General features: G+C 31.1%; 6 protein-coding genes across 25 annotated transcripts; 2 read left to right on the top strand and 4 right to left on the bottom strand.

Annotated features, from left to right (window-relative positions):
- The first annotated feature begins 335 nt into the window (after nucleotides 1-335).
- Nucleotides 336-9,668, top strand: LOC122532766 (alpha-protein kinase 1). Of its 10 annotated transcripts, none has more exons than XM_043661823.1 (16): nucleotides 336-435; nucleotides 1,913-1,987; nucleotides 2,178-2,470; nucleotides 2,552-2,693; nucleotides 2,764-2,883; nucleotides 2,974-3,239; nucleotides 3,322-3,431; nucleotides 3,510-4,217; nucleotides 5,373-5,549; nucleotides 5,737-6,068; nucleotides 6,311-6,601; nucleotides 6,707-6,974; nucleotides 7,252-7,308; nucleotides 7,393-7,652; nucleotides 7,746-7,896; nucleotides 7,965-9,668. In XM_043661823.1, exons 3-16 carry the CDS (start codon nucleotides 2,241-2,243, stop codon nucleotides 7,970-7,972), a joined length of 3,120 nt encoding a protein of 1,039 aa, XP_043517758.1. In that variant the 5' UTR covers nucleotides 336-435; nucleotides 1,913-1,987; nucleotides 2,178-2,240; the 3' UTR covers nucleotides 7,973-9,668. The 10 variants fall into 10 exon arrangements, with proteins under 10 accessions (XP_043517758.1, XP_043517759.1, XP_043517757.1 ...); XM_043661824.1 differs by having other exon boundaries at nucleotides 5,361-5,549; nucleotides 6,707-6,890; XM_043661822.1 differs by having other exon boundaries at nucleotides 5,361-5,549; nucleotides 7,755-7,896.
- A 157-nt stretch (nucleotides 9,669-9,825) lies between these two features.
- Nucleotides 9,826-12,927, bottom strand: LOC122532769 (protein cereblon). Its single transcript, XM_043661829.1, has 7 exons — nucleotides 12,730-12,927; nucleotides 12,372-12,487; nucleotides 11,924-12,253; nucleotides 11,439-11,691; nucleotides 11,221-11,366; nucleotides 10,932-11,128; nucleotides 9,826-10,839 (listed from the first exon to the last, which is right to left on the bottom strand). The coding sequence occupies exons 1-7, from the start codon at nucleotides 12,770-12,772 to the stop codon at nucleotides 10,704-10,706; spliced, it is 1,221 nt and encodes a 406-aa protein (XP_043517764.1). The 5' UTR covers nucleotides 12,773-12,927; the 3' UTR covers nucleotides 9,826-10,703.
- A 925-nt stretch (nucleotides 12,928-13,852) lies between these two features.
- On the bottom strand, nucleotides 13,853-15,990 carry LOC122532771 (phenoloxidase-activating factor 2). The gene is made up of 6 exons (XM_043661832.1): nucleotides 15,617-15,990; nucleotides 15,229-15,326; nucleotides 14,923-15,152; nucleotides 14,567-14,797; nucleotides 14,282-14,483; nucleotides 13,853-14,156 (listed from the first exon to the last, which is right to left on the bottom strand). Exons 1-6 carry the CDS (start codon nucleotides 15,711-15,713, stop codon nucleotides 13,995-13,997), a joined length of 1,020 nt encoding a protein of 339 aa, XP_043517767.1. The 5' UTR covers nucleotides 15,714-15,990; the 3' UTR covers nucleotides 13,853-13,994.
- Nucleotides 15,991-16,564: 574 nt separating this feature from the next.
- On the bottom strand, nucleotides 16,565-19,444 carry LOC122532770 (inhibitor of growth protein 3). 2 transcript variants are annotated; one of them, XM_043661830.1, is made up of 6 exons: nucleotides 19,306-19,444; nucleotides 18,796-18,867; nucleotides 18,358-18,720; nucleotides 17,842-18,262; nucleotides 17,560-17,758; nucleotides 16,565-17,461 (listed from the first exon to the last, which is right to left on the bottom strand). In XM_043661830.1, the coding sequence occupies exons 1-6, from the start codon at nucleotides 19,331-19,333 to the stop codon at nucleotides 17,345-17,347; spliced, it is 1,200 nt and encodes a 399-aa protein (XP_043517765.1). In that variant the 5' UTR covers nucleotides 19,334-19,444; the 3' UTR covers nucleotides 16,565-17,344. The 2 variants fall into 2 exon arrangements, with proteins under 2 accessions (XP_043517765.1, XP_043517766.1); XM_043661831.1 differs by lacking the exon at nucleotides 19,306-19,444 and adding an exon at nucleotides 19,076-19,217.
- On the top strand, nucleotides 19,190-20,599 carry LOC122532774 (anaphase-promoting complex subunit CDC26-like). Of its 7 annotated transcripts, none has more exons than XM_043661843.1 (3): nucleotides 19,258-19,275; nucleotides 19,619-19,678; nucleotides 20,242-20,599. In XM_043661843.1, the coding sequence occupies exon 3, from the start codon at nucleotides 20,246-20,248 to the stop codon at nucleotides 20,465-20,467; it is 222 nt and encodes a 73-aa protein (XP_043517778.1). In that variant the 5' UTR covers nucleotides 19,258-19,275; nucleotides 19,619-19,678; nucleotides 20,242-20,245; the 3' UTR covers nucleotides 20,468-20,599. The 7 variants fall into 7 exon arrangements, with proteins under 7 accessions (XP_043517779.1, XP_043517776.1, XP_043517778.1 ...); XM_043661842.1 differs by having other exon boundaries at nucleotides 19,263-19,360; XM_043661837.1 differs by lacking the exon at nucleotides 19,258-19,275 and adding an exon at nucleotides 19,353-19,494.
- LOC122532772 (sideroflexin-2) lies at nucleotides 20,594-26,563 on the bottom strand. Of its 4 annotated transcripts, none has more exons than XM_043661833.1 (9): nucleotides 26,451-26,563; nucleotides 24,780-24,961; nucleotides 22,867-23,037; nucleotides 22,331-22,529; nucleotides 22,074-22,199; nucleotides 21,934-22,000; nucleotides 21,769-21,868; nucleotides 21,631-21,678; nucleotides 20,594-21,511 (listed from the first exon to the last, which is right to left on the bottom strand). In XM_043661833.1, the coding sequence occupies exons 2-9, from the start codon at nucleotides 24,932-24,934 to the stop codon at nucleotides 21,397-21,399; spliced, it is 981 nt and encodes a 326-aa protein (XP_043517768.1). In that variant the 5' UTR covers nucleotides 24,935-24,961; nucleotides 26,451-26,563; the 3' UTR covers nucleotides 20,594-21,396. The 4 variants fall into 4 exon arrangements, with proteins under 4 accessions (XP_043517768.1, XP_043517769.1, XP_043517771.1 ...); XM_043661834.1 differs by lacking the exon at nucleotides 26,451-26,563 and adding an exon at nucleotides 25,704-25,849; XM_043661836.1 differs by lacking the exon at nucleotides 26,451-26,563 and adding an exon at nucleotides 25,592-25,615.
- Between the last annotated feature and the right edge of the window lie 1,154 nt (nucleotides 26,564-27,717).

Raw genomic sequence — 27,717 nt, 5'->3', positions numbered from 1 at the left:
TAAATATATAGAATTCATCCAATGAGAATTCCCTATTTTATCCAATGCTAGGGTCATTTACTTTTATTCATTGGCGTTATTATCACTTACTGATTATTTTCAAATGCGCGGTAAATATGAAATGGAAGAAATTGTGAACATCGAAAGTAGTAGGATAAGAAATATTTGTTAACTATCTATCTTATATCAATATGAGTAAGAAATATCAACTGAATGAAAAAAAAAGAAATATTTGGAAGAGCATAACAGTACAATCGAAATGTGGATCTGACATGCGCTTTCAGAATTCTTTACCTATGAGCCTTTCTTTAAATATGTACCAGTGTATGTAATGTCCGTTTCTGCGCAGTCGCAGTGCGCATGCGACCAGATCTAGAAGACTGTACAAAAATTTCCCAGTACAGAAAAGAGATTTGTTAGTGGAAAAGTTGTAACGTAAGTAAACAAGAGCCAAAAAATTTGGACTGACGAATGCGTGAGGATAACTCTAGAATCGACGACGAGAACAGTGGCACGCGGTTCACCTACTATCGAAAATTGTTGAAAAGTTTCCCTGTTGTAACGAAGTTAAGGTTAAACGAGTCAGGTATACCCTGTAACCAGTCCCCAGGGTATTTAGCAACCCCTCTGACGACAAATCATTCAATCCTTTGTGAAGTTCACTGCGAGCCATACAATCGCGCTGTGTCGCAGTTTTGTCTTCCGTAAACTGAAATATTCGAGTTGGGGCTTTTACTTTGGTTGCATTCAAATTAAGATCACGGGTCTTTTCCTTATTAATTCTTTTTATTTTATTTTTTTATTTTTTTATTTTTTTTTTTAAGAGTAGGTACAACAGATATGAGAGATCAGTGAGAGTCTTTTCCTTTCACGCGCAAGATCAAGACAACGACTATTAGCTAAAAAAGGACAAAACGAATGATGGCATCGTTGTTCTGTCTTTTTTTTTTCTTGCACGTCCGTCTCTTTCTTTCCCATTCTGTCTCTAGCCTCCTCTCTGTCATTCTTTCTCCTCCCTCTCCTCTTTCTTTCTCCCTCCCTCCCCCATCCATCCATCCCCTCTTCCCTCCTCTCTTTCCTTTTTCCTCTTTCTCTCCGCCACTCCTTTTCGTTACTTCCATTTCTCATTCTCTCGCTCGCCTTTTTCCCCTCTTAAAAATCATATCGCGAAACATAGAGCCATCGTCCTTGCGTATGAGGATAGTTGTATTCAAAGCTCTGGGGGATTTACGTGTCATGCCCCACCACGCCGACTTTTCTACGGATTTTCACGTAGGTTTCTGCTATGGCGTAGTACCCTCTCACTCACTCTCTGACGTTTCTTCACTTCTCTCGACGCCACCAACAGCTGTTTCGTCCGATCGTCGCCCTCTCGTATAGTTCGTGTCTCGTCGTAAGAGCGACGGAGAAGGAGAGAGAAAGTGAGTGGGAGAGTATAGACGGTGGGCCCTACCGCAAGTTTTTCGTCGTCGTCGTCGTCGTTCTCTCAACCTTACGTGCAAGCTTGTCACTTTTATGTCCACCGTAGGGCACACCAGATTAATTCTGACTCCCTAAAATCCAAAGCGTTGTTTGTTCGTTCAACATTCGTCTGACAGCTCCTGTCAAATGGGTCCTTTCTTTCCAACTGTTCGTTAAATCTGTCAGCCAAACAGACTCGCTGTTCCTATCTTATTTTGCACAAGATAGAAATATTCGGTTATAATATTTTGGTCTGTTTTAACGCCTACTCGGTGAAATACTTCTCGAAAAAAAGAGAGAGAGAAAGAAAGAGATTTCGTTACGATGTACGTTGCGAATCCATTTCTTGTGAATTGACGTGGAATTATACGAAAACGGCTACTAATACTTATGACACATTTGAGTCATAACATTCTCGCTGTACGTTTTAATATCCTATTACTTGTTTCAGATTGTGCAAGGATATTAGTGTATAAGAAGTTGCTGGTCAATTATATAGTGTCAGAACATTGTGGAGAATTCGCACGTATGTACACTAAATTTACATTGATAATAATGTTACTTCTGAATTCAAATGCACGTTCCGTGCATTTCCAGTGTTACAATATATATTTTGTTTGTAATATCATCACCATAGTCGAAATATCTGAACAATTATAGTTATGCACTTTTTTATGTTGAGTATTTTGTGTGAAGTACGTTCTACTTGTATGCAGGATTTACGGATAAAGGAAATCTTAAACATACTGTATTGTGTGATATAAAAATTAGAAAGAAAAATGTCAGTATTGAATCAAAGTGGAGAAGATGCGGTGGAATGTCCTTTGTGTATGGAGCCATTGGAAGTGGATGATTTAAATTTCTTTCCATGCACTTGTGGATATCAAATATGTCGATTTTGTTGGCACAGAATTCGTACAGATGAAAATGGTTTATGTCCTGCCTGTCGGAAGGCCTATTCTGAAAATCCTGCCGATTTTAAACCTCTTAGTATGGAAGAAATTGCAAGGTATGTAATGCTTGTCCTATAATATTTCCAGTATCTGTATGAATCATAAATAAATTGATACTTATTCATTTTTATTATTAGATTAAAAGCCGAAAAGAGATTAAAAGATCAGCAACGTAAGCAAAGGGTTACAGAAAACCGTAAACATCTAGCAAATGTGAGAGTAGTACAAAAAAATCTAGTATTTGTAGTAGGATTACCATTGAGACTTGCGGATGCTGATGTAGGTGGTTAAATTAAGTAAATTGATTTTGACAAAAATTTTTACTATCTTTATAATAATTAATTTTTAGATATTAAAGCGGCACGAATATTTTGGAAAATTTGGCAAAATTCACAAAGTTGTAATAAATCAAAGCACTTCCTATGCAGGGTCTCAAGGTCCTAGTGCTTCAGCTTACGTTACTTATCAAGTAAGTTCTATATATTTTTATATTGAAAGCTCTACTTTTACTTAAACATATTTACTGTACATTTTAAACTGTATATTTTAAAATTATTAGCGTCAAGAAGATGCACTACGTGCTATAGAGGCTGTGAATAATGTTGTTATGGATGGAAGGACTATTAAAACGTCACTAGGAACAACAAAGTATTGTTCACATTTTATGCGCAATCAGCCTTGTCCCAAACCGGATTGTATGTATTTACACGATCTTGGGGACCAGGAAGCATCGTTTACAAAGGAAGAGATGCATCAAGGCAAACATCAAGAATATGAGCGTAAACTTGTGCAATCGTTACATGCGTCACATGCATCTGCACAACGGTAATTTACTTTAGACTAGAAATTATTAAATTATATTTGGAAGAAAAGATAGCGTAGCTCAAACAATAATTATTTTGTTCAGGAAACCAACACCATCACCGTCAGTGACAGGCAGTATTGTTAGAGAAAATGGAACTTCAAATTCTCAAGCTAAAGAAGCTTGGCCATCGTTACAAACCGGACAGACAAATAGTAAGTTTTTCTTTCATGCAAATAAGTATATTTAGAAGCAACGCAGTTATATCAATTATTGTAATTTTATATTTATAGGTTCACAAACAAATTGTAAAGAATTATCTCCGCCATCACAAACAACATCACAGCAAAACAACATGACAAACGGAAGTAGTACAATAAATCAGCAGAGTCATGTATTGTCTGGTGGTTCTACGCAACAGCAGAACAATAATAATAAAGGCGAAAATATGAATATACGGAGAGGAAAAAGTAATAGTGAAAGTAAAGCTCAAGCAGCACGGAATAAACACAAAAATTGTCAAAATAAAGAAAAACACAGTACACGGCCAACTTCCCGATCGGAATCTAGCTCTATTGGTACACAAAATAATGTACAATCACAAATTAATGGACAAAAGGATATTAGAAATTTTTCATCCGAATCGAATAGTGATGTATTACAAAAATTGGGTAATAAGTGTAAATCGGAACAACAGTCGCAACCACAGCAACAGCAGCAACAGCCACAGCAACCACCATCTCAACAACAATCGCAGCAACAAAGTAACAAAAGATCTAAATTAGTTCAACAACAACAACAATACCAACAATCTCAAGAACTTAAAGTAAACGGAATAGTACAGAATGGAGATCGCCGGCATTCGGATAGTGAAACGGATCAACAACGTGAAGGTAGTACACCAGCTAGTACAATTTCAAGTACGGAAGATTCAAATGTGAATCATCAAGTGGAACATTTAGTAGAATCAAGTGAGGAGAACAATGGTGCTGCTATTTTGGGTGAGTTCCTTATATTCGTGATCATTTCTATATGTATTGATTTTTTACTTCTAAAATAAATATAAAAAAATAGACAAATTCAATATATAAATATATGAATATTGACGAATGTATAAATGCATTCAGTATATGAATAAAATGAAACAATGATACAAGTTTTTGTTATAATTATTAGTAAAAATATATATTAAGAGTTTATAATGAAATTTATGAAATATTTACAAAATGATATTTGCAAATCTCATTTATTGTTTAAGCTCAGAATCTTCTAAGACTAAATTGACTTTATTTGTTTTCTAATAATTTGCACATACAAATTTGTAACGTATTAAACTGTATAAATTTTTTGTATTATTTTTTGAAAATGTTTCCAAATACTATAAATATACATTTGCAAAAAAAAAAAAAAATGGAGGAAAGTTTATACTCTTGAATATTAAAGTATGATATGTAAAATATTTGTAAAAAAATTACAACATTCTGAATGTGTGCCTATTTCTTATAACACTGTACGTTGTAAACATATGAAACAATAATTTTTGAGCAATGTATAGTATATTGACATGCAAATCTTATGGCTGTCTTATAACTGTAGAATAGAATTTAAATAGTTATAGATATATGCCAAAATAAAGAGAATTCTTTGAAAAAAAAAATAGTAATTGTTTTTTGTGTTTTTGTACACACTTGACTTTATCCTTCTTGCAAATTGCATCATTTAGGCATTTATTATATATACATATATATAATATAATATAATATAATAAATTTTTATAAATTATAATTTTATAATATATTTATAATATTATAATTTTTATAAATATTAAATTTAATGTATATATAAATATATATGTATAATATATTTAATGACTATAAAATGTCTGGAAAATTACTTATTGTTTTTACTTTTATATACAATGGATATTTTATATATGTATAGAACTAAATTCAACTTTTTTTCTTTCTTTGTAATCTTTTATTTAAATATGATGAAATTTTCTGAACACATATTTTTACATTTTTGAGATTTATTAATGGTGGTAGAGAAGAATAGTATTTGAAGCTGTTTATTCTGGCATTTTACACTATTAAAATAATTTAATTGCATCACACAGTGTAGAGATTTGTACATATCATCTTTAGGTTCCTCCCCAGCTAGCACAAATTCATCACAAGGTGCCAATCAACAGCCACCACCAGGACTACATAATGGGTCCCAAATACAATTCAATCATCGGTCAATCTTTCAGACAGACAATAATAGTTTCTTCAGTTCAAACACTTTCCAGAAAATCTCTACCACCACTTCAGTGCCACCTACTTCTTTGACAGGCATGTACACAGTATCTTTTTTTTTACTGTTGCAGTTTTTGCAAATTAATTTTTACTTTAATAATCAAACTTGAGTTATTAAAAAAACTGATTAAGTTTTTATAATTGTTTTCCTTTTATGTTCTTTTATATTTTATATGAAATCAAATATGAAAAAATGTTAAAATTAATTTTTTTGGACATGTAGCAAACCTAAATTGGACAACTACAGGCTTAGCTTCTATTCCCGACTCATTACCAATGGTTCAATCCAGTGAAGATTGGCAAGCAGCTTTTGGTTTTCAACCTGAAACTTCACAAACGAATCATGTTGTACAAAAATCCAGCCCTTCTAGTTCACCAGGAGTGACATTCAATTCTGAGGGTTTTGTAGATGAAGAAGTTTACACTAATCTACAATATACTACTTTATCAGAACCATCTAGTACTTTTACATCAAGTTTGCTTGTTAATTCTCCTGCATCTAAATTCATGGCAGATTTTCAACAAAACTCATTGCAACAAAGGCTTGCTCTGCAGGTAAATAATTTATGAAATTATAAATATAATTTTGTAAATTATTTGAAATATTAAAATATTTCAAATATTATTGAAGTATTAACTTGTTATAATTTTTTGCATGTTACATATTCATGTAATATGAAATTACATATAAAATTAGATGTTCAATCACAATAATTTAATAAGAGAATTGATCAAATATATATTGTCTTCATATTACTAAATATAATTAATAACAAAAATAACTATTATTTTTTCAGGCACAACAAAATCAAGAAAACTGTGAATACATAAAACAAAATGGTCATGCTACTTTGGAAGAAGTTAGAAATCATAAAGAATCTGGTTCGGATTTAAAGGCTGACGATGATTTAGGTTTTGATCCCTTTCATGAAACACAAAAAGCTTTGGCCGAACTTATGGAAAATGAAATGCAAATTCAGCAACAGAGGTTTCAGCAGCAACAACAGCAACAAAGAGAACGAGAAGAGCAAAATAGGGTACAACATCAACAAAATATTACAAATCTTGGTCAACAACATTTTCCACAGGTAGATTATTTATTTTCTTTGAAAAATTTAATAATAACTTATTAACACTATTAATTCTTTAAAATAAACATGAGACGTTATTATTTGTTTCTTATTATTATGTAGGTTGCCCATATAGCACATTTACAACAACAGGCTCAACATCTGCAGAATCTACAAGTTATTCAACAGTCTCATTCCTTGCTGTCTCGTCTTCCACAAAATTTATTACAAAGTGGTACCCAAAGTTCTGCTCAGAGTACTGTGGCTACTGCCAGTTTGGGACAACGTAGTCGCCTTCCACCACCAGGTTTCCCTGGTTCTACACCAAATCACATGAATTCTTTTGGTCTTGGTATACCGCGACCAGCTCCCACGAACAATGCTCTTTCGGGTTAGTATTTTCGTAATTTCATCAGTAATCTATGATGATGGTAAACATATTTTATGTTTATTCTGTTCATCTATACAAAATACACATAACAAACTTTTTGTAACTCTTTAAAAAACTGATGTTTTCTATTATATAAATTGGAAATAATGAATTAATGTCAAATATGTACTTGTGGCGAGCAATAGTGTTATCCAAGTATAAAAGTGAATTCTTGTGACTTTACAAAAAATCTATATAATATTATACATGAGTCATTCGTCTAGTGTGCTGTTTACAGGAGCACAACCACCACAACAAAATACCTATCTTCCAAATGGAATTTTGAATTCCCAAGGTATATTGTAATAATAGTCATTATTTGAACATTTTGTATCATTTTCATGACTAATGCGTGAAATTTAATTAATACTTAAAATAGGTATTAGTAAATGCGCGGGAGATGCAATGTATACGCTTAAAGATTGGTGTGATATTAATAATCAACAACAACAACAACAATTTCATCATCAAGCATTACATCAAAAAGGCGGATGGAACAATTTTGGACCTATTGCAGACTGGACTTCGATTGATCCAGCCATTGTTAGTTCTTCTAGGCCTCTTCCATTCCAAACTACTAGTACATGGCAATTTCCACATGTTCATCCTCCACACACTGTATCACACAATGCGCAACAGGTATTGAACACTTCTCTGATATCTCTTTTATTATACATTATTTTCGAAAATGCAAAACAAATTAAAAAATATATTGCATCTTTTCTATGTAAGGAACAACAGAACGCACCAACTCAACATTGGGCAATGCAACCACCTCCAGGTTTTGCTGCACCAGCGACTACAGGACAATTGAGTAATCAACAACCAAGCACAACTGCACAGCCGCACACTAAACTTATCTCAGCAGGATCGGAAATCGAAAGTAAGTTTCTCCAGTGAATTCTTTTTATTGAATAAAATAATAAAATGCATTAAATGTCTATATTACAGATCTATAAATAAATACGAATATACGAAGTGTACAACTGACGTGATAAAACATCCATGTTGAAAGTCAGCAATGATACAAAAACCCGACAGTCTGTTACGTACGTTTTCCTGACCCGTATCTATATCTTTGAATTAATTTTATTTTAACATTTTATCCTCATTGGATAAAAACGAATATTTACCATTACAAGTATTGAAAAATATAATTTTCATGAATAGTTTCGAATATATGCGACGAATATACTCCTATACGTTTTCAACAATATTCTCATATTTAATCTATAGTAAATTCAAACTATTTACAAGTCTGGCAATTTTACGATGGTTAAGTTCATGTAGGTCAAGATGATACAGATATCAAAGGCAATGATCATGATTTAATAACTAACACATTAAATAAAATACTTACGATAATAATTATATTAAATTGAAATTTTTGTGTATATATATCACTGGGATCCGAGTAAACAATATTTAAGCGAACATAAGAAATGCTTTTTGTGTAAATAACATTTTCAGATGGACATACACTAAGCTGAAATTTCGCATAATGGAAATCCATAACCCTTATTTTTTTCTGTATTAATATATTTTTTGTTTAAATTTAAAATAGGGTATTATGTTACAAAAAAAAAAAACTAATGATACTTAACGGGTCTTTTTATTTAAAATATAATGCATACTACATTTATATTATAAAATGCTTATATACTGGCAACATTAGAACAAATTTTTTAACAGAATATTGTCTGTTTATCTCTTAGACAAAGGATTTCTGTTATATATGTATCATAAATATGTATTATTATTGTGAAAATACGCAAATAGATACATGCTAATAAAAAAACTAAAATGTAAAAACTCATAAAGAATTTAATTGTTATTATTGTTTTTTTCTCTTTTTTTTTATCAAGAATAATCTGAAATCTGAAATCGTAATCAAAAGTCATTAATTCCTGCAACTTGAATCATGATTATCATCTTGAAATTCACATTCAATATACATTTTTTTTTCTTTCAATTTTTTTACGTCGAATTAACATTATCATATAGTGTCGACATCAATTTGTCTGTTAAATATCGTACAATCTCTTGTTTTTCTCTAATTTTGAAATATGAAAACTCAAAAATCTATTTGTTTCATGTAACTTATTCAATATATAACGTCAAAATAGACTATGAAGAGTATACAGAGGATGAACTATGATAGTTGTGCTTCAAAAAAATAAAGTGTAAGAAAATACTTTGATGTGTTTAAAAATACATACATATATCAAAGTTTATGCCAGACGAATATATAATTTATAGCAAATATTTCGTCGCATTTGTATAATCAGCTAACAACGTATTAAGAATGTTCAAATTGAATTATTTTATAATAATCAGGCATACATAGGATTCAGGAAACGACGAGCAACTGTCAAAATAATGAATATAAACGAGTCAGCGTATCCGAATCTCGAATACAAACAAAATGATTATGATATACGTATAACGAAATATGTCTGAATGATAGTACTATAATACAAAATGTTATCGTCGAATGATTAAATTTTGGCAGATTGTTAAACATATCTGCTAACTCAACATGATTAAGGAAAACACGATACATATACAAGAGAATGATTGAGATAAAGATATAATTATAACAAATTTAATTGAATTAAGATAATCGAGAAATATACGACATGCGCAAGAAATTAATGAACAAACGCAATTTAATTCATGATACCTTTCCTTTCAAATATCACTTAGTTTTTCTACTTTCCTACATACTTACCTTCAATTTCATCTTTGTATTTTTAAATATATTCAAAATATATTTTTTTAAATAATAAAAGAACGTACAGTTTGTAAATAATTACGTTTCACGTTAAATTCACATTTATTAAATTCTGATGTACAAATAACAAAATATCATATCCCAATAACATGTATTATATCTTTGTTTATAACTTGTATATAATTGTTGAAGTTCAGTATAATAATGAGAGGTGACATGATGTTAAACTTATTTTACAACTGTAAATATTAAAACATGTAAATATTACAATCAATACTATTCAACTTCTGCCACTGGTTTATCGCTATTAATCGTGTTAAGTGAGAACATTAAATCGTAAAAAATTTGTATCTAGTTACTATTTGCGAATTTCTTAGGCAAGGTATGTTGACAAATTCTTATTATATTGATATTAATATTGAAGATGGATGTATATGTCTCATAATGACTAGTTACATAAAAAATTTAAATCGGGAAATCTTACCCAGATACCCATAAAAAAACAAACAAAGCAGAATAAACTGCTTTTGAAAAATAAAAGTTTTTTTTGTAATGGTTCAATCCATTTAATTTACATTTTGAAATTATATAACAATACAAATTTGAAATAAATATAGTTTTCTTTATCGATCTCGTTTCTCATACAGCTAAATTAAATTCTATATACATATAAATATTGAAGTTTTTTTTTATACCGTATTTCAGTCGATAATCGAAAGTTCACAGTGAATAATTATTTCAATATGTCGTATTCATTGAAAAAATTAATATTATCACTATCGAAAGCTTACAATAGCATAAACAATTGTACATAGTTATATGCTAAACACAAGGGCAATACAAACAATTGTATATAGTTATATAACACCAAAAAAACTATTGGAAATATGCGCCGGGTTTTTTAAACTAATCACCGAATCTTTCGGTCTAATATATTCATTAAATTTTTGGTTTGCTCATTTTTCTTTACTTTTCAAACTCTTACGTATCAAGCCCCAGAATGCCTTAGGTTTTAAATTATTTTGAACTGCTGTAAACTTCCATCCCATATGATCACCGCAATATTTACACATTGCGACAGTCCAGGCGTATCTGTCACGAAATAAGTCCGTATACAAAGTAATTTAATGTAAAAAATAGAAAAATACAATAAAAAATATATTGTTATATATATATAAAATTACCCTGGAAACCATGTATAATTTATTGATGGTGGATTATCACTCAGTGCAAGACCTTGTGCATGATACAAGGTTACGGTTTCATGTATAATCCCAGAAGGATTGCAATAGGTACCCTGCGGGCCTTCTTTACTCATTGGAAACATATGTGATTGCCTTCCAATATAAGAGTCGCAATTGCAACAAACAAATATTTTATCCTATGAAAGAAAAGTACGATCTATTAACCATAAAGATCTAAAATAAATATAATTAAAAAAATTTTTTAACAAGATTTGTCAATTTTACACACTTCTACTAGATATCTAATTTCTCTTTGTAACCTTGAAATTGCACAATCGTAATTTAACAAAACGATTCGTTCATTATCATCTAATAACAAATTTTGGGCGACCCAGAATGATAAATCTGCAGGATCTTCCGGTATACTACTTCCCTCTATAATTAATCAGACAATATTAATTTAAAATGTGCGATAATTTTATATGAGAATTCTCTACTAATACATACTGCTTTCGATAAATTGCAAACGTTGTCGTATTTTTAATGAAAGTCTTAAAGGATCATATTGTCGGTACACCCAGGCTGGCCAAGGTGTTACTACAGCATCTAAATTTTCTACTTTTTCTTGCTTCTTAAAATCTTCCTCATTTTTTGGATGTATTCGTATATGATCTAATGAAGCTAAACGTTCATCCAAGAATGGTGGTCCAAGCGTTATTTCTGGTAAGACTTGTACATGAGCTGATATTTTATCATAACCCTAAATATAGAAATAAATATGTTAATTACTTACTTCAAAAATACATGACTTTACAACCAAATGCCCTTGCAACAAGAATCACAACTGTATAAAAATAAAAAGAAATTTATTTTAAAAAAATATGGCTTTAGTAAAAAAGAAAATTTTTCATTTTTATATTTGTAATTTTATTAACTTGTTATCATCAGCTATTATACTGTATATAGATATTAAGATTTGTATTAATACCTACCTGAATTATAACTCGGAGAATTTTAAATCTTTGTCTGCCCTTAGCTTTCAGGCGAAAACCTTGATCAGGATCATACATACACTCATAAATTTCTGCAGTTGTACCTATTGGTACCATTTTATCGTAACCCAAACATACAACACCCAATGTTCGATCATTTTCAATGCAAGTTCTTATCATATCAATAGTTTGTGCATCAAATACTGTCATTGGCAATGTCTGTCCAGGAAATAACATGACAGACTGTTTCACTAGCAGTGGCAAGTTCACATAAAGTCCATCATCTAATATTGTCCTTCCTCTGAGTTCTTCTAAATTATGTCCTAAATACTAATAAAATACACTCTCATATTATAAAATAACATCTTTCTCTTTGGATTACAAGTAAAACTAAGCATAAACATCATATAATTATAAATATATCTATGAACATGTATTAAAAATTTACAGAATGTGTCGCTGGTAATGTCAAGTCAAAAGTACTTTCGGTAGAGACAGATGTTTCGTCTGTATTTTCTTCTGAATAATCCTCCTCGGCATTGTTTTGTCTATTCTCCGGATATTCTGAAAAATAGATATTTTATTCCTTGCTTTCGTTTTTTTAACTAAAAAGTCATTCGTATATACAAAGAGTTTATATACAATGATTTCACGTAATAATAATATTACACATATCAGATGTATAAAAATATCTAAGCCACTCTACATTTGGAAAAACAATATGTGGAAAACTCGATACATAACCTGTAATTTTTTAAAGATTCCAATTCAATATATTTAAATACACACTATATCAAGAAATATACCTAATTCGTTGTATGTTCCGTCATCGTCTATGTTGGCGTCCATTGTCACATCTACCTATTCGTACGAACTTTTGAGATCTCGGCAAATTGTAAACAACCAGTTCTTCTTTCACAAACGTCAAATACGATAAGCTCCCTATCTACAATTTACATATTTACGTAAACGTAAAATGTACTTTACAGTTTTCATGAATCAAGCTTCATTTAGAACGTATATCTACATGTTATTTTCTTGTCTCTTTAATCATCATCAAATACATTTCGATTTTTAATTAGTTTATCAACAAAATAATTATTTATCGAAGGAATAAAATCATTTTATTTTGTTAAAGATACGTCAAACTTATTTTACGCATAAAATTTAGAGTACTGGATACATGATGATAAAATTATCATATATTTTAGTAACATATCTACAATTAGTAATTTACATATAAATATATTTAAATAAATATACTTATACATTGTAAAGTGTCATTACATTGAAAAAATAAGTCTAAAAGTATACCATAGATGAGGTATATGAATAGACCTCACATACAATCATTGACTAAGAATAGGATAGACCGTACATAAAATGAGGCTTTGTGTCTCCGAGCACAGATGAAATATATGAATAGACATTGCATCTTACGGACTTCCGTGGCCCGTGACCTGAAATACCGACTAAACATCACTGGTTTTTTAGGACACTGTACGCCACAGACGAGATATATGAATAGACCAAGCATCTTACGGGTTTTCGTGGCCGAGGATCTGAAGTACCGACATAGTAAAAAAAAAATCACTGGTTTTTTAGTGCACTTTACGAGGATCTGAAGTACCGACATAGTAAAAAAAAATCACTGGTTTTTTAGTGCACTTTACGAGGATCTGAAGTACCGACATAGTAAAAAAAAATCACTGGTTTTATAGTGCACTCTACGTTTAAACAACGGTGAATTGGGGAATTACATCAAATGAAACGATCGAGGTTGGTCAAGTTGTGAATGCGCCAGGAATATGATTTTTGAAACCCATTAGAGTATTGTCAATACCAAAATGTTAGTAACTAACCGAAATCATTTTATTACATATATGTTAGAAAGAGCTCTATGTTTTACGTATTTATTACAACTTTAAATATGTAGTAAATTAAAATCTTTAAATTATTAATATATGATTTTAGGTGTGGTTATAGAAATATCATACAAGTAATTAGTATTACAATATAAATACTATGTGTATGTAATATATTTTAAATTGTCGCATATTACTTTGTATAATCATTTCTGAGTTATTTGTTGTGTAATCCATGGAATATAATTATATACATTGACATATACACCAGGAACATTGCTAGTTGCACAACCAATACCCCATGCAACCATTCCAACCACTTGCCACTGATTACCAGACTGACATACCAATGGTGAACCACCATCACCCTAAGAAAAGAATTTTAATCAAAATAAGTGCTAATAAAATATAAGTAAATTTATAAAATCATATATCATTATCTAAATAATATGAACAATAACTAAAAATCAAGTTTGAACATTATAACACTTACTGTACATGCATCTTTTCCTTGTTCCCCTCCTGCACATATGAAACTGCTTTTATTCAGCATAAAGAATTGGCCAAGTCTAGTTTTTCGGAGAGCACTTTCACAGGTTGATTGATCAATAATTGGTACATCTACTTCTTTCATTATACTTTGATATTTGCCATTTGTGCCAAATGCATCTTTTCCCCAACCTGATACCCAACATCTTAAAGAATATATAAAGAAATATATAAAGTTATGACAATTGAATAAAACTCACACAATGTTCAGTGTAAATTTTCTGCCTACCTTGTAGAAGCTGCGGGTAATCCTGTTGGAAAACACGCAGTGTTTATATTGAGACTGTTTGCAACTGGAACAGTACCGCTCAAAACTATTATTGCTATATCATTTTGAAGATTGGCAGAATTATATCCAGGATGTATAGATATTTTTTTAATTGAATAGTCTTGCACTGCATAAGTCTCAGTAGTGGATTGCACATCCCATTCCCCCAGTCTCACTTTAAGCCCGCCATTTCTACAAAAGACATTTGTTTTCATTTAATTGATCTTATTAAAAAGTAAAATATAAAAGAAATAAAGAGAGATAAATAATATCCATATTTTGAGAATTAAAGTAAAATATAAATTTAAATTATTTACGTGTAAGATGCTACTTTGTGAGCGACCGTTAACACATGATTAGGAGTAATAAGTACGCCTGAACCAGCATAAACGTCGTTGGGTGTTAAAAGTAAAGCTTGCCAGGGGTATGCACCGTAACTGGCTTGACCTTGAGGATGTGCAGATTCTGGAATTTTTCTGATACCGCAACTATAGTCGATCTGATCTTCTTTACAGCAGTCTACTTGTCCAGCGGAACAATTCGAAACCTCAAATAATTAGAAATAAAACAATGTATTTTTTTGAAAAAATTACTAAAGTGTTAAGTAAATTATTTATACATACATTATTAACAATTCGAATATCGAGCCCCGTATTCCCGGATGGACAATTGCCCTTTGGAAAACAACACGAATTGCTGTTAGTCATAGCGCCGTTTTGACCTTAAATATAAAATCTTTAAAAGTTTGTAATAAAATACTCAACTTAAACAGATTCTTTCTAGAAGTAATATCATATATTTGGCATATATTATGCTATAAATTTTATATTAAATATACTTCAATATACTATACATACATTCTTTCTTTAAAAAGAAAATTACAGAATAATAATAAAATCGGAAGTAAAGGAGTTTACGGTGAGATCAGTAATTGAAATATTCTTTTTATCGCGGGAAGGATTTAAAAAATGATTTAAATTTCTCAATTTTTTCAAAAAATTTTTTACATACTTGACGTAGCCGTGTTATTGCCAAAAGATATTGCACTTCGTACGGGGTTTTTTAAAGTGCTTGCGATGAAGAAGACTGCAAATAGTATACGTGACATAATTGAATATCAGAAATATCCTCTGTGGTATTTAATGAAAATGCGCGAAGTTGAAGAAGACTAAGATTTTGAGCCGACAAGCCTCCTTGATTTATATACAACGAGGATGCCTTGCAACGCGTTTCACAAAAGCACATTAACTCGTACATTCTTTTGGAACGAAAATAATGTGCGACCTTTCACAGATAGAGGAGCAATAGTCTTTTGTAAATGTAAATTGCGAAATAATTTGCCGTAAATTGCTTCCGATCATAATCACGCCTTCATTTACGTATGACATGGAATGTCGCAGCGTTACTCACTTTTTACAATAAAATGTTCAAAGTGGAACAAGAGGCAAAGTTAGATATTCTCCGAGATGAAGAAGGTCAACAATAATTACGGTTCTCGGTAGTTCTATGATTCATATCATAATTACACTGGTTTTTCCCTTTAATTTTCTTTTTTATGTTCTGGTTCTAACAATGTAATAAAAATTTGAATGTAATAAAAATGTTTGTAACAAACTTATAAATGTGAGAATTACGACCTGCAATTATATTTCTCCCTATTAGCGTGGAAATTAAATTATTTCATAATGACATCCTTTCTGAAGATTAAGATATTTCAATAAATTGAACATGTCTTTGTGTTTAATTCATTATTAACTAAATCGCTAGTTAATTGGACCGAGGCAACGCTGGAAATGACTCAGAAATATAGATAAGATATTCGAATTGTTGAATCAATGAACTACTTTCATAACATAAGAATAATTTTAGAATAAGACATAGTCAAATAAGAGATATTAATTGTAATAATTAAAGAAAATGAGAAATATTTTTATGAATGATGGTAATACAAATAACAAGTCTGCATCATTCGCTTTATTTATACATCAAATTGCTACATTCCTTCAATTTGAAAGTAGTATTCTCACAATTTACCGTCGGTTCTCTCTTTCTCCCCCCCCCCCCCTCTCTCTCTCTTGCATATACACACATGCACACATACATTCTTTCTCTTTCCTTTTAACGCTTTCTTGTCTCTCTTTCTCTCTTTCTTTCTCTCAAAAGCGTAGAACACTTAAAATGTTATTGCTCGCCTAGTCATCAATTCAGCGAGATACTAAGCACGTCTGTACTAACACGAGGACGTAAATATACGAAGATTGATCGATATTGCGAAAACTAAAGACATAAATTTTGAAAAATTCACAGTGAAAATCACTTCTGGAATTTCAGTCCATAAATTACGTATTACCAGAGAAGAAGATTACTTTTCAATGTAAATTCGTAGAAACTACCTAATATGGTCGCGGTAAAGAGTGGTGCACAAGTGGTGCGATACTTGTATGCAAAAAATTCTCTTGTAAAACGAATTTATCCAGAATTTTTTTGCACCGTCTGATCCTCTCGTTACGTTTACAAAATGTAGTAAAAAAACTGCCCTTTTCTGCTGTAGAAACAGAAATTCAAGTTTTGTGGGACAAGATCAAGACCAGATAAGATCACGACTTAAACTTTAAACATATTTAAAAATTCATATAAAATCAGAATTAATAGCTTCCTAACTAAGTTGGTACTTGACGGACAATGCCTAAGAGGTAGTATCAATTTTTTCTCATTATATTTGTACTGATTACAGCACAATCAGTTTTTCCGACCTCCGCGTCTCTTCATAGAAGATGTACATTGAGGACAGTACCACTTTCCTTTTGGAGGTGCAGTGATACCAACACATGGATAATGAAACCATTCAAACGGACACTGTAAAAAACCAGTAGCAAAAGAAAAATATTTAATAAATATAAATATGACTTGACTTGATTTCATATGGAAAGATAAGGAAGAAAAATTTAGCTTACATCTGAATTGTCACACGCAACCATATCACCATAAGATACTTGGTTACATATGCAATATCTTGGTTCATTTGGATCATAAGTCCAATCTGGATTATCTGAATCTACGACTTGTGTATTTGTAGTTATAACTGGAGGTGATACAGGTTGTTGAACAGAGGCAGCAACTACACTCGAACTTGGGACAGCAGTTGTTACTTTCCTAAAATGAGCAATAACGGTCATTCGAAGCGAAAAAGCGAAAATTTTCATAAATATTGCAGAGGTCTTCCAGTAGATGCATACTTTTTATGCTTTTTAGTTGTTTCCTGTTGTATAGCTGCAATAGCAGTCTGGGCAGCGCCAGCTAATTCTCTACTAAATTCGGCTGCGTGTACACCACCAGTGTTGATGGCTTCGTAACTAGCTTTTAAACTAGCAGTACGTCTGCCTTGCTGCATTTGCTGCGTCGCAGCAATTGCTTGCGATGCTGCAGCTGCTATAGCATTTCCACCAGCTCCTATGTGACCGAGATTATAACTCACAGAACCAACGGAATTTGCAATTGCTGTAGGAGTAGATGGCACGCTAGTTGCAGCAAGAATTGGTCCTGAATTTGCAGAAGCCGGTCGTGATTCAGGAAGACTTGGAGAAATTTTTTCTATAGCTAAGCGTTTCTCTATTGATGTCGATGATGCGTTTGAATCTCTCCTTTTTTCTGTTCGAGCTACACAAATTTTTATTACGATTTTTTTAATTTATTAGAAATTCTTATTGTTTTTCGCATTGAATAAAATGTAATTAAAGCAAGGAGATACTTACAATGACTATGATTGTCTCGTGACCTACTGGATGTTGTAAAACTATACCGATTCTCTTTTTGACTACTATTCGTAGGTGGTTGATCTAGTTCCAATGACCTTTTTTCCAGTATTTCGGTAATACCTTTATTATCTGCTTCTAGTTCCATTTTAAATTTGTGCAATTCCTGGTCTAATCTTCTCAAATATCTATCTACTAAATCATACATCTGATTAGCTAAATGCACTTTCTCATCGGCATCTTCTAGAGTTTTGTAATACTCTCTTCTAATGGCTTCATATTCTGCTTCCTTTTCACTAGGTTTCATCTTCTTTGCATTTGCAAAGAAAATCTTTACTTTTTTTTCTAAACTGTCCATTGAATCTATAACAATTGGAGCATCTATTAATAAAATTCATAAATAACAAACCAATATATTGTGTGATAGACTGTACATACTCTGTACACCTAAGTCCATTTCTCTCATTTCTGTAAACCGGTCTCTTAATTCTTGTGGTAGATGCTCGATCACTGAAAACCAAAGGAAAAGGTTAACATAACCAAACAAAACCAAAATGAAAGGGATCAAATATTGGAGAATAAACAGCATTTATCTAATTAACATCATAATTACAATGTTCGCATTTTATTTACAACTATTATAAGTAAAGGTTTAACTCCTAAAATATAATGGATAGAGTGGGGAAGCTATACACTATTCAGATAACATGTAACTAACCTCCAATTTACAGAGAACAGTATGTCAAGTAATTGCTCCTATTATGAGATATTTCATTCGAATAGTGAAATAAAAGGCAACATTTAAACGATTATACATAATAATGCAGTATCTATTGAGATATTCGCTTTAAGAAACGTTTCTTATGTTTGTGCAAGAGAGTATATTCGGAAAAGTTAGTAACTTTCTTGAGAAGCTGGGTAAGCAGAGCGTGCCTCGTTTTTACGTACTTTCGACATAATCTTCCAAGTAAAGCATCCTTTCGTGCTGGCGCTTCGTTGCCTGGTGCTTAATTTACAATTATTTACAATTTATTAAGGATGAGTGCTTGCCGCCGTGGCAAAATTAACGAAAATTGTAGCACTCGATCGGAAGCGTGTTTACGGCGGCCAAATCGCTTGTTGTACCCACATTTTCATGTTAGTAGTGTAAATGATGCGAATCTATGAACGATTCGTATGAAATGTCGTAGGAAAAATATCATTTTCACGAATATAAATGGCCCAGTAATCAATGCATTCTTAAAAGTGTTATTTATTTCAGTATTATTACTGGCCAGTTATCTATTCCTCGTAATCCGCCATCTTAACCTGACGTTCAGAGGTGTGTTTATGTGATTCTGTGCCCCGTGTACAATATGAATTTCACATTCTTGTTTTTCAATGAAAACATTTCTTCCGATTTAAACTTCAAATATTCCTTTTCATTAAGCCAGTTTTATGATTATATTAACTTTGTTTTTTAAATTTTATCTCATTTTTAGCAATGCATAATTTTACTTTTAGCAATAATTGCAAATTTAAGTTTATTCTGTATGTATTGTACGCGTGACGTGTAAAATAATTTGTTATTTTCTAAATTCATCTAAGAGAAAACCTTGATTAATCTTATAATTGTAACGTTAAAAGATGTTCTCAAATCTATCAAAATTTGAAATAGTTTTGATACTATTCCGAACTGGAAGAATTTAAAAATGTATAATAATATTTGAAAATAAAACATTATTTCATAAATACATCGAAGACAATTATGTGGTATTAAGAATTGAAGAAAATAGGATTTCATTCGCTTAGCTTTTATTTATTAACGATTCCGCATATATCGATCTACGTGCGATAGGATAGGACTTTTATTTACTAAAAGAAAATGCGTTAACTTTTTTTTAGTAAAATGATACGACGCAGTCCGACGAGACTCGATTTACGACTAGACGATCTGGAAGAATATGAGGCAATGAGAAAAGCTCTTGAAGCTAAAAAAGAATCAGAAAGACCACCAACAACATTCAGCCCTCCCACGTGGGGTGGTAAAGTGCCGCAAAATGAAATTCAAGAACGCATTGGTTATATGCCGCAACAAACTCAACCCACGCATTCACGGCCAAATATATAGCTTTTTATGTTTTATATATATATATATGTATATATATCGAATTACACTATTTTTTATATTCACTGTATTAGGGTTACTGCTATTATGTAATCGATTATAATTTATGATCAGAATAAGACAAATTCATTGAAATTCAGTTTCCAAGTTTATTGTAATATTACTAAAATATACATGGTACCTTTTTCTTTTGTTAACAGTTCAAGGAGGTAGTAACAATTAGTAACGTCGACATGATTTTAAAATCTAAAATCAGAGATTTAACAATATATGATATTAAAACATAGTATAAATTATTACAGAGTTAAAATGATTGATATATATTGTTTATATTTCAGAGTTCTCAACATTCTCGTAAGTAAGGAATCCTCAGATGATCAATATATTAATTGTTCTCTGCGTATAATAATGTTGAGAATCTTGAAATATAGACAATATATATTAATCATCTAAACACTCTTTAAAGAAATATTGTTTATCTAGTTTAATTAAAGTAAAACGATTGAGCGTTCAGTAAAAACAAATTATTATCGTCCGAAATATTTTGCGTGCAAAAAGGTAGTTATTAATGTTTTTACTAATGTTATTCCTATTGCAAGAGGAATCATCATTAATCCTAATCATTATTGATGAAAATACATAATGAATAATAATTTACACCGACATATCACTTAGATACATAATAAATCTTACAAACAAAACGTATTGCTATATAGGATAAAAATAATTTGTAATATGATATTGTCGTATTTCTTGTCCTTAGAACAAGCTTTCTTCATTCTCTGGACCAGCAGGAAACTACAAATATTCCTGATGACTTATTGTAGGCGAAAATTTGTTCAATTTAGTTATTAATCACTTTATTATCTTATGCAGGACGATGAAAAAGAGCACCCTTGATGATCTTTTATCACGACTACAGCGTTCATTAATTATAAACCTTTGTTGAAATATAAGTATGTGGGTATTTTCTTGATTTCGCAATTCTTCTTTAAGAGTTCGTAATTCTCAGGTTCCCAGCGTTCCAAAGTACTAGATTTAATTGAGCTATAAAATATATACAAAATATATATGCATGTGAACTATGTGAATCCTTGTCTGTATACTATATCAATTATTATTAATTCATGTTAATTTTTACGTTAGTAAAATATATAAAAATTCACCAGTTTTGTGGGAATAATGCACACGCCGTAGGAACCATGAACGTCAGACTAAAATATTGAGTATCATTTTTTATTTAAATTACTATAATATTACTACTTGTAGAAGATGTAAGAATGATGAATTTAAAGAATACTTACAAACAACCAACTAACATAACTTGTATAGGTGCGTGCAAAAATTTGATCTTCTGCATCCAAGCGTATTTTTCTAGTCTTTCCATAATAGGTGGGAGGATCACTAAATCGTGTAAATTTGTGTATTTCATTATCTTACGTACTACATTTTATTTAATGTCTACTTACACATGCCAGGTGCGCACATAACGATTCTCGAGATGACTACTTGACTAATGCCTTTAACTGCTGCGAGCTAAAACGGTTCGTGCATTTACTTCTCTTCAGTGATATAATTTTATTCCGCAACGAACACTGAATACACCTACTTTTGACTTGGTCAATTTATTGCCGTTCTCATCGCTGATGTCAATTCCACTGGTGATTTCGTTCTGTCGCATCAGGGGAATGTTCACACAATTTGCAGCCGCCACGGCAGCAAATGGCACATAACGCTATTAAATAATTAAACTTTACGTTAGACCGTTAAACTTTTATATATTCTACGAGACAGAATCTCAACTCGTTATGCAAGTATTAATGACAGTTTTAATTTAGTTGTCCAGAATTAAAAATGTGACTTTACCGCCATAAGAGGGCTCGCCCGTTTTGCCCAAAATGATTTGCATCCTATAGCCGTTATCATAGCCGCTGAAGTAGCACTGAAGTATGCCACCCCTAATTGAGACACGGTTGTAGGGCTGTTGGCATTTCTGTTCGTGTAATTAACCAACGCATTGAACGACTGGTTCACCCATTGCCAAAAAACCACAGCTGTAGTCGTTCTGCAACAATTGTTTTGAATAAACATTGTCTCCTCTATCCAAATTTTTTTTTTTTTAAATAAACTCTACAAAGCCGACAGTATGTACTTTTAAACAAAAAACCGCGAACGCATCTGCTGCTTGTTACAAAGAAATAAGTGATATTTTTGTACGATTAATCGTTAGTTTTACGCTTATAATAATCTCTCCAATATAGTAATCTCTTCAGCCTTACTTCTAACGAAAACAAACCCTTGTCGAACGAACTTTTGAATTCTTTGGCGTTTCAAGGAATTATAATTTTTTTTTTTTACAATGGCGTAGTTTAAGATGGAAAATATACAGAAAGACAATTCACTTGTAAAACTGAAGCATGGCACCGGTAATAAGCATTCCACCTGGCACTTGGAAGGACATTCTACCGAAGACATTTTGCAGGTCACCGGTGTCGGGATGAAAGGCCGACTCGTAAAGCTTCTTAGCATAGACAACTTGCTCCCGGGTTGTACCAGCTGGCTCTTTCCCAAGTCTAAGGGATAAACAGATTATTGATTTTTCGTAGACGTAAAGAAAAAAAAAAAAAAAAAAAAAAAAAAAACAACGAGTAACAAGGGTGCGTTTATGAATTTATGAATTCTGAAATTTACGAATTCCAATGTTGTCAAATATATCTCAAAAAAATTACGACAATTAGATAGAACGTAATTAAAACGATAATTCACAGTAAGACAAGAGGAAAAATCCAAACTACTCTCATTTTTTTTTTTTTTCTACAAATTTCCTTTATTCGTCTGACTTATTTTGATCAATTTTTAAATTATACATAACTAATCAATTGACACTGTTTATTCGTTAAAAAGGAAAAAGAAAGAAAGATATCATTAAAAATATTTGCAACGTCTGTAGTGAGTCGCAGATTTTTATTTCCTTTCTTTCTGCGATATGATACGAATATAAATCGCTCGATGACCTGTTACGAGGTTAAAATTTCATTCATGTATACTTGCATAAGTTGCATGTACGATTAGTTACCTGTATCGTAATGTTTCATTTGAAAAGCTAAGTAAAATGTGTAAGAATAGATGCTTCAAATGCATCTGGAAAATATGTTCTATTTCTTATAATAATATCTTTATACGAAATTATTATATATTATATATGTATACATATATACCAGGAATATAACGGAGAAAATTTATGTAACTGAATTAGACGAAATAAAATACATACTTATAGGGTTGAAAAAAAAGTTGAATATTAGAATTCCGTGGAAAAAAAGCGAAATACGAAAACGTGAAAGAATTTTCAAGATTAGTCTCTATAAATAGAACGCTATATATACGGAGTGACAACTATTTTCGAGATCATTTCGATATTTAAAATTATAAAATTTCAATTGAAAAAAATGAAAATTTAATCATTTGCACTGGCTCTCCTGTAACTTTTTTTTGTTATTTGATTTAGTTTTTTTATGAATATATTCTTGAACTGATTAAATCATAAATTAAAATGATTCCCAATGTCTTTTTATAAGTACGCACATTATGGCAATTTAAAATGAGTATGTTTTAAATGTAGCATTTGATAAAATATTTTTGTCTATAATAATTTCGTTTGTTAGATGATTGTTATTTATGAATAACGATTTTGTTATAATACAATTATACCGTTTTATCCTTGAAACACTTAACATCGTAAATTATATTTAACGATAACGGTCGTTATGCAACAGTGTTTCTTCGAATGTGATAAGGATATTAAGAAAAGATGTTCTCAAATTACATAGGACTTGAAATCATATTCTGTTAATTTCATCATTAATTAATGATGCCGAAAAAAATATTCTGTAAGAAATTACCATGTAATATTGAAAATTTTAATATGTTCTTCAAAGATAACGACGATGGTAAATCTACACTTTCCTAATAAGTTTAATTTGAACTTATTTACATACATTATTATGACAAACATAATACGATTGAATAATACAATATTTATAAGTTTTTAATATTGCTATACTATTTACACATACTATACTTCTCAATTATGAAAAAAGGACAAAAGATCTTGAAATGGCAATTTTCTTCGACAATTACTTACGTTATCATTCATAATATATTAAAATTTCTGATATATAAATTGAAACTTATATTACTGTATACAAATCTTTCATTTCCACACGTAACAGATCATTTAATTTTGATAATTTTTATGTTCACATAATAATTCAGTAACTGATCTTGTGGCTAAGCAAAATTAATTCATACTCACTTATAGTCCTCGAGTAGTTTCTTTGCCTCTAGCAACTCGGAATTACTGACAGTACAAGTGCGAAAATCGGTTTGCCAAGCGAAATGCTTCCATCTGCCTGCGAAAGTGCTAAGATCCCATAAAGGTTGATCTACATCCAGTCTCTCCTCCCTCATTTTCGAGGGATATACTGTGGTTTCAATCTTTGACAATGAATATGAAATAAAATCGATTAAACTGATATTTAAAACACACATTAACAATATTAACAATATCAAAAGGAAAGAAAATCGTAGATACAAAGAAGTTGGTGAGATTCTGAACTCCTAACTTGTATCATTAGGTCACCACTATAACAATTTTAGCGTTAGATTAATTACTTTTAGAATTTTTAATTTAATTTAATTTTATCATAAATCTTTATTACAAAGAATATAAAGCACAAGATCAAATCAACACAGATCATATTTATAAACACAGATGTGAGTTGGTATGGGTGTAAATAACCATAATACTGTGTAATGAATAAAAGTACTATCTCGTAATATTGTTCACGATGGAGTTTATAATTATCGTTTAAGGAGTGTTGTATGAAAATTGACTGTTTCATGACTGTATTTCCTTTGATAAAACTTATTTCGGAGTTTCAAATGTTGATTTAAAATTTTAAATAAACTTCATTTATAATACAAATTTCAATGTGTATATAAGTCAAATTGAAGAAAATATCAATAGAATAATATTAAATACGATATATTACGAATGCAACAAAAATGTAAGATACAATATTCTACACGCTGTAGCCAATACATTAATAAGATCATTTTGTTTACTCTTTATAAGTACAGCTCTTATCTACGAAGTTATATTTAATAAAACAAAAAAAAAAAAAAAAGAAAACAGCAGAAGAAATTGCACAAAAATCACTGAAAACAAATAAAAAACCGTGATTGCCAGTGAAACTCAGAATATTTTATATCTCAATGCGGTGTATGGTATAAAACGTTCAAATTGAGACGTGTGTATCGATTATTTGACACTATGACATCGAACGGCACGTTTGACACTCGAACGAGACTTTAAAAGGCATACGCAGTCCTCATGAATTATAATAGAAAATTAACAGACAATGCCGAATTCGATCCATCAATCAATATATTATTATTAAACACATAGGCCAGCCGGTTTCGATTGGTAAGATCCGATAGCCGATCCTGCATGTGCGTATCCTTATTTTCGCGGGCCCCGCGTCCACGAAAACGCGGCATAACCTAATCTATTACTGTACTGTACGTACAACGCGCATCGATTACATGTAGTTTCGTGTACCTATAAGTGTACGAACGTGCCCGTTTTATCTCGCGCATTCTTGTTATCTTTTATCAACTTTTGTTCACGTGACGTCACGGCGAGATACTCGTGTGTTCGTGTTTTTGAGTGACTTGGAACTGACGTTTCTCGATTTTGGGTAATTATCGACTAGTCTCGACGAAAGAGAGTAGTTGGTGACGAGCATCCCATTTTCTGTTTGAATACAGATACATTTTCATTCAACAATGACGTCGTAAAATAGGTGGTAGTCGAACGTTTCTCCACTTCCAGCCGCACTATGTCAAACTGCACGTGCACGAGGACGAACATTATGTAAGGCACGTCGCAAATGGTAAGAATAGTTTTTTTTGGTTCGCTTACCCGTGAAAACTTGTGTCACTTTTAGGGAGCTTGTTCTGTTCTGCTGTCTACCGTAACACCGCGCATACCAGCTGATCGGTACCCTACGCGAGCGCCAGCTATCTTGCTACGACCCTGCGCTTCTCCCTTCTCGACAACCGTTTTCTTTATTATTGTTATTATCATCGTACTATGCGGTTCGTTTCAATGATCCTTCTCTTTCTCATGGGATTCTCGTCTGTCCATCTTTGTTAAATACTCGAAGAATCGATATTTCTAACAATTCTTCTTTTTCTCGGTTTTTGTTGTTTGCTTCAATGTTAGAGAACTAAATCCGTAGAATTACATTTTTGCGTGAGATTCAGTTAAGTTGATCATGTTCAAATTATTTCAACTTGAATACAGTAAATAAAATATAAATAATATCTATACATATATACACACACACATGTAATATTAAATAATTTAGTTTCTACAAATTATTCAATAATGACGAAATAATTTTATATTAATAAAAAGAAACAGGATGTTGAATGTAAAGATGACAATTATTTGTTAATTTGGTTAAGACTATTTGTCCATATTGTACAAAATAATAAAATTACAGTTTACTTTTTTGAGTGGTTCTAAATGCAATAGTTGCATTCAGTATAATTTAATTTCTCTTGACATACTATACAAAGAAATACAGTGCTTCATAAATACGTATTATAATATATGTAATCATTTTTTATGTACATATAATTCAAATGTTGTGGCATTCTATAATTTATGTTGCATATATTTCAATTTATAATTTCGTACGTATATTACGTACGTAAGTACGTTAATTTATATTGAAATAAATTTCGTGAATTTGCTTTTTACGTGCATATTAAAAGTGTAAAAGTTATATCACACACTATGATAGATTTCATATTACAGCTATACAACACCATGTTTTTACATTTGCTATGTTGAATATCTATGTTAACTGCGAATAACTAATTGTAATTGAGTTAAGTTTAATTTCTTAATGTTATTTCACAAATTATTTTGCATTATTTACAGTGGTTATAAAAATTATTTTATTATTTTGCTAAACAGTTTGTTTTCTTAGCTGATAATAAATAACATAAAAGTTTTAAGATTAATATAAGATTAATATAAGATCATAAATAGCAAGATAAAAGAATACATAAATATAATTGTAGCCGACATGTTTCTTGTAGGCGTAATCAAAATTTGGAGTTTTGGATGTGAAGGAGATTTCTAGAACACGTTGCCCGAAATAGTGTCATCCGTACGA

Source organism: Frieseomelitta varia, unplaced genomic scaffold, assembly GCF_011392965.1.
Source record: "Frieseomelitta varia isolate USP_RPSP 00005682 unplaced genomic scaffold, Fvar_1.2 scaffold_470, whole genome shotgun sequence".
Classification (NCBI taxonomy): Eukaryota; Metazoa; Arthropoda; class Insecta; order Hymenoptera; family Apidae; genus Frieseomelitta; species Frieseomelitta varia.
Note: the sequence above shows the minus strand (reverse complement) of the source record. Positions and strands in the feature narration are given on the sequence as shown.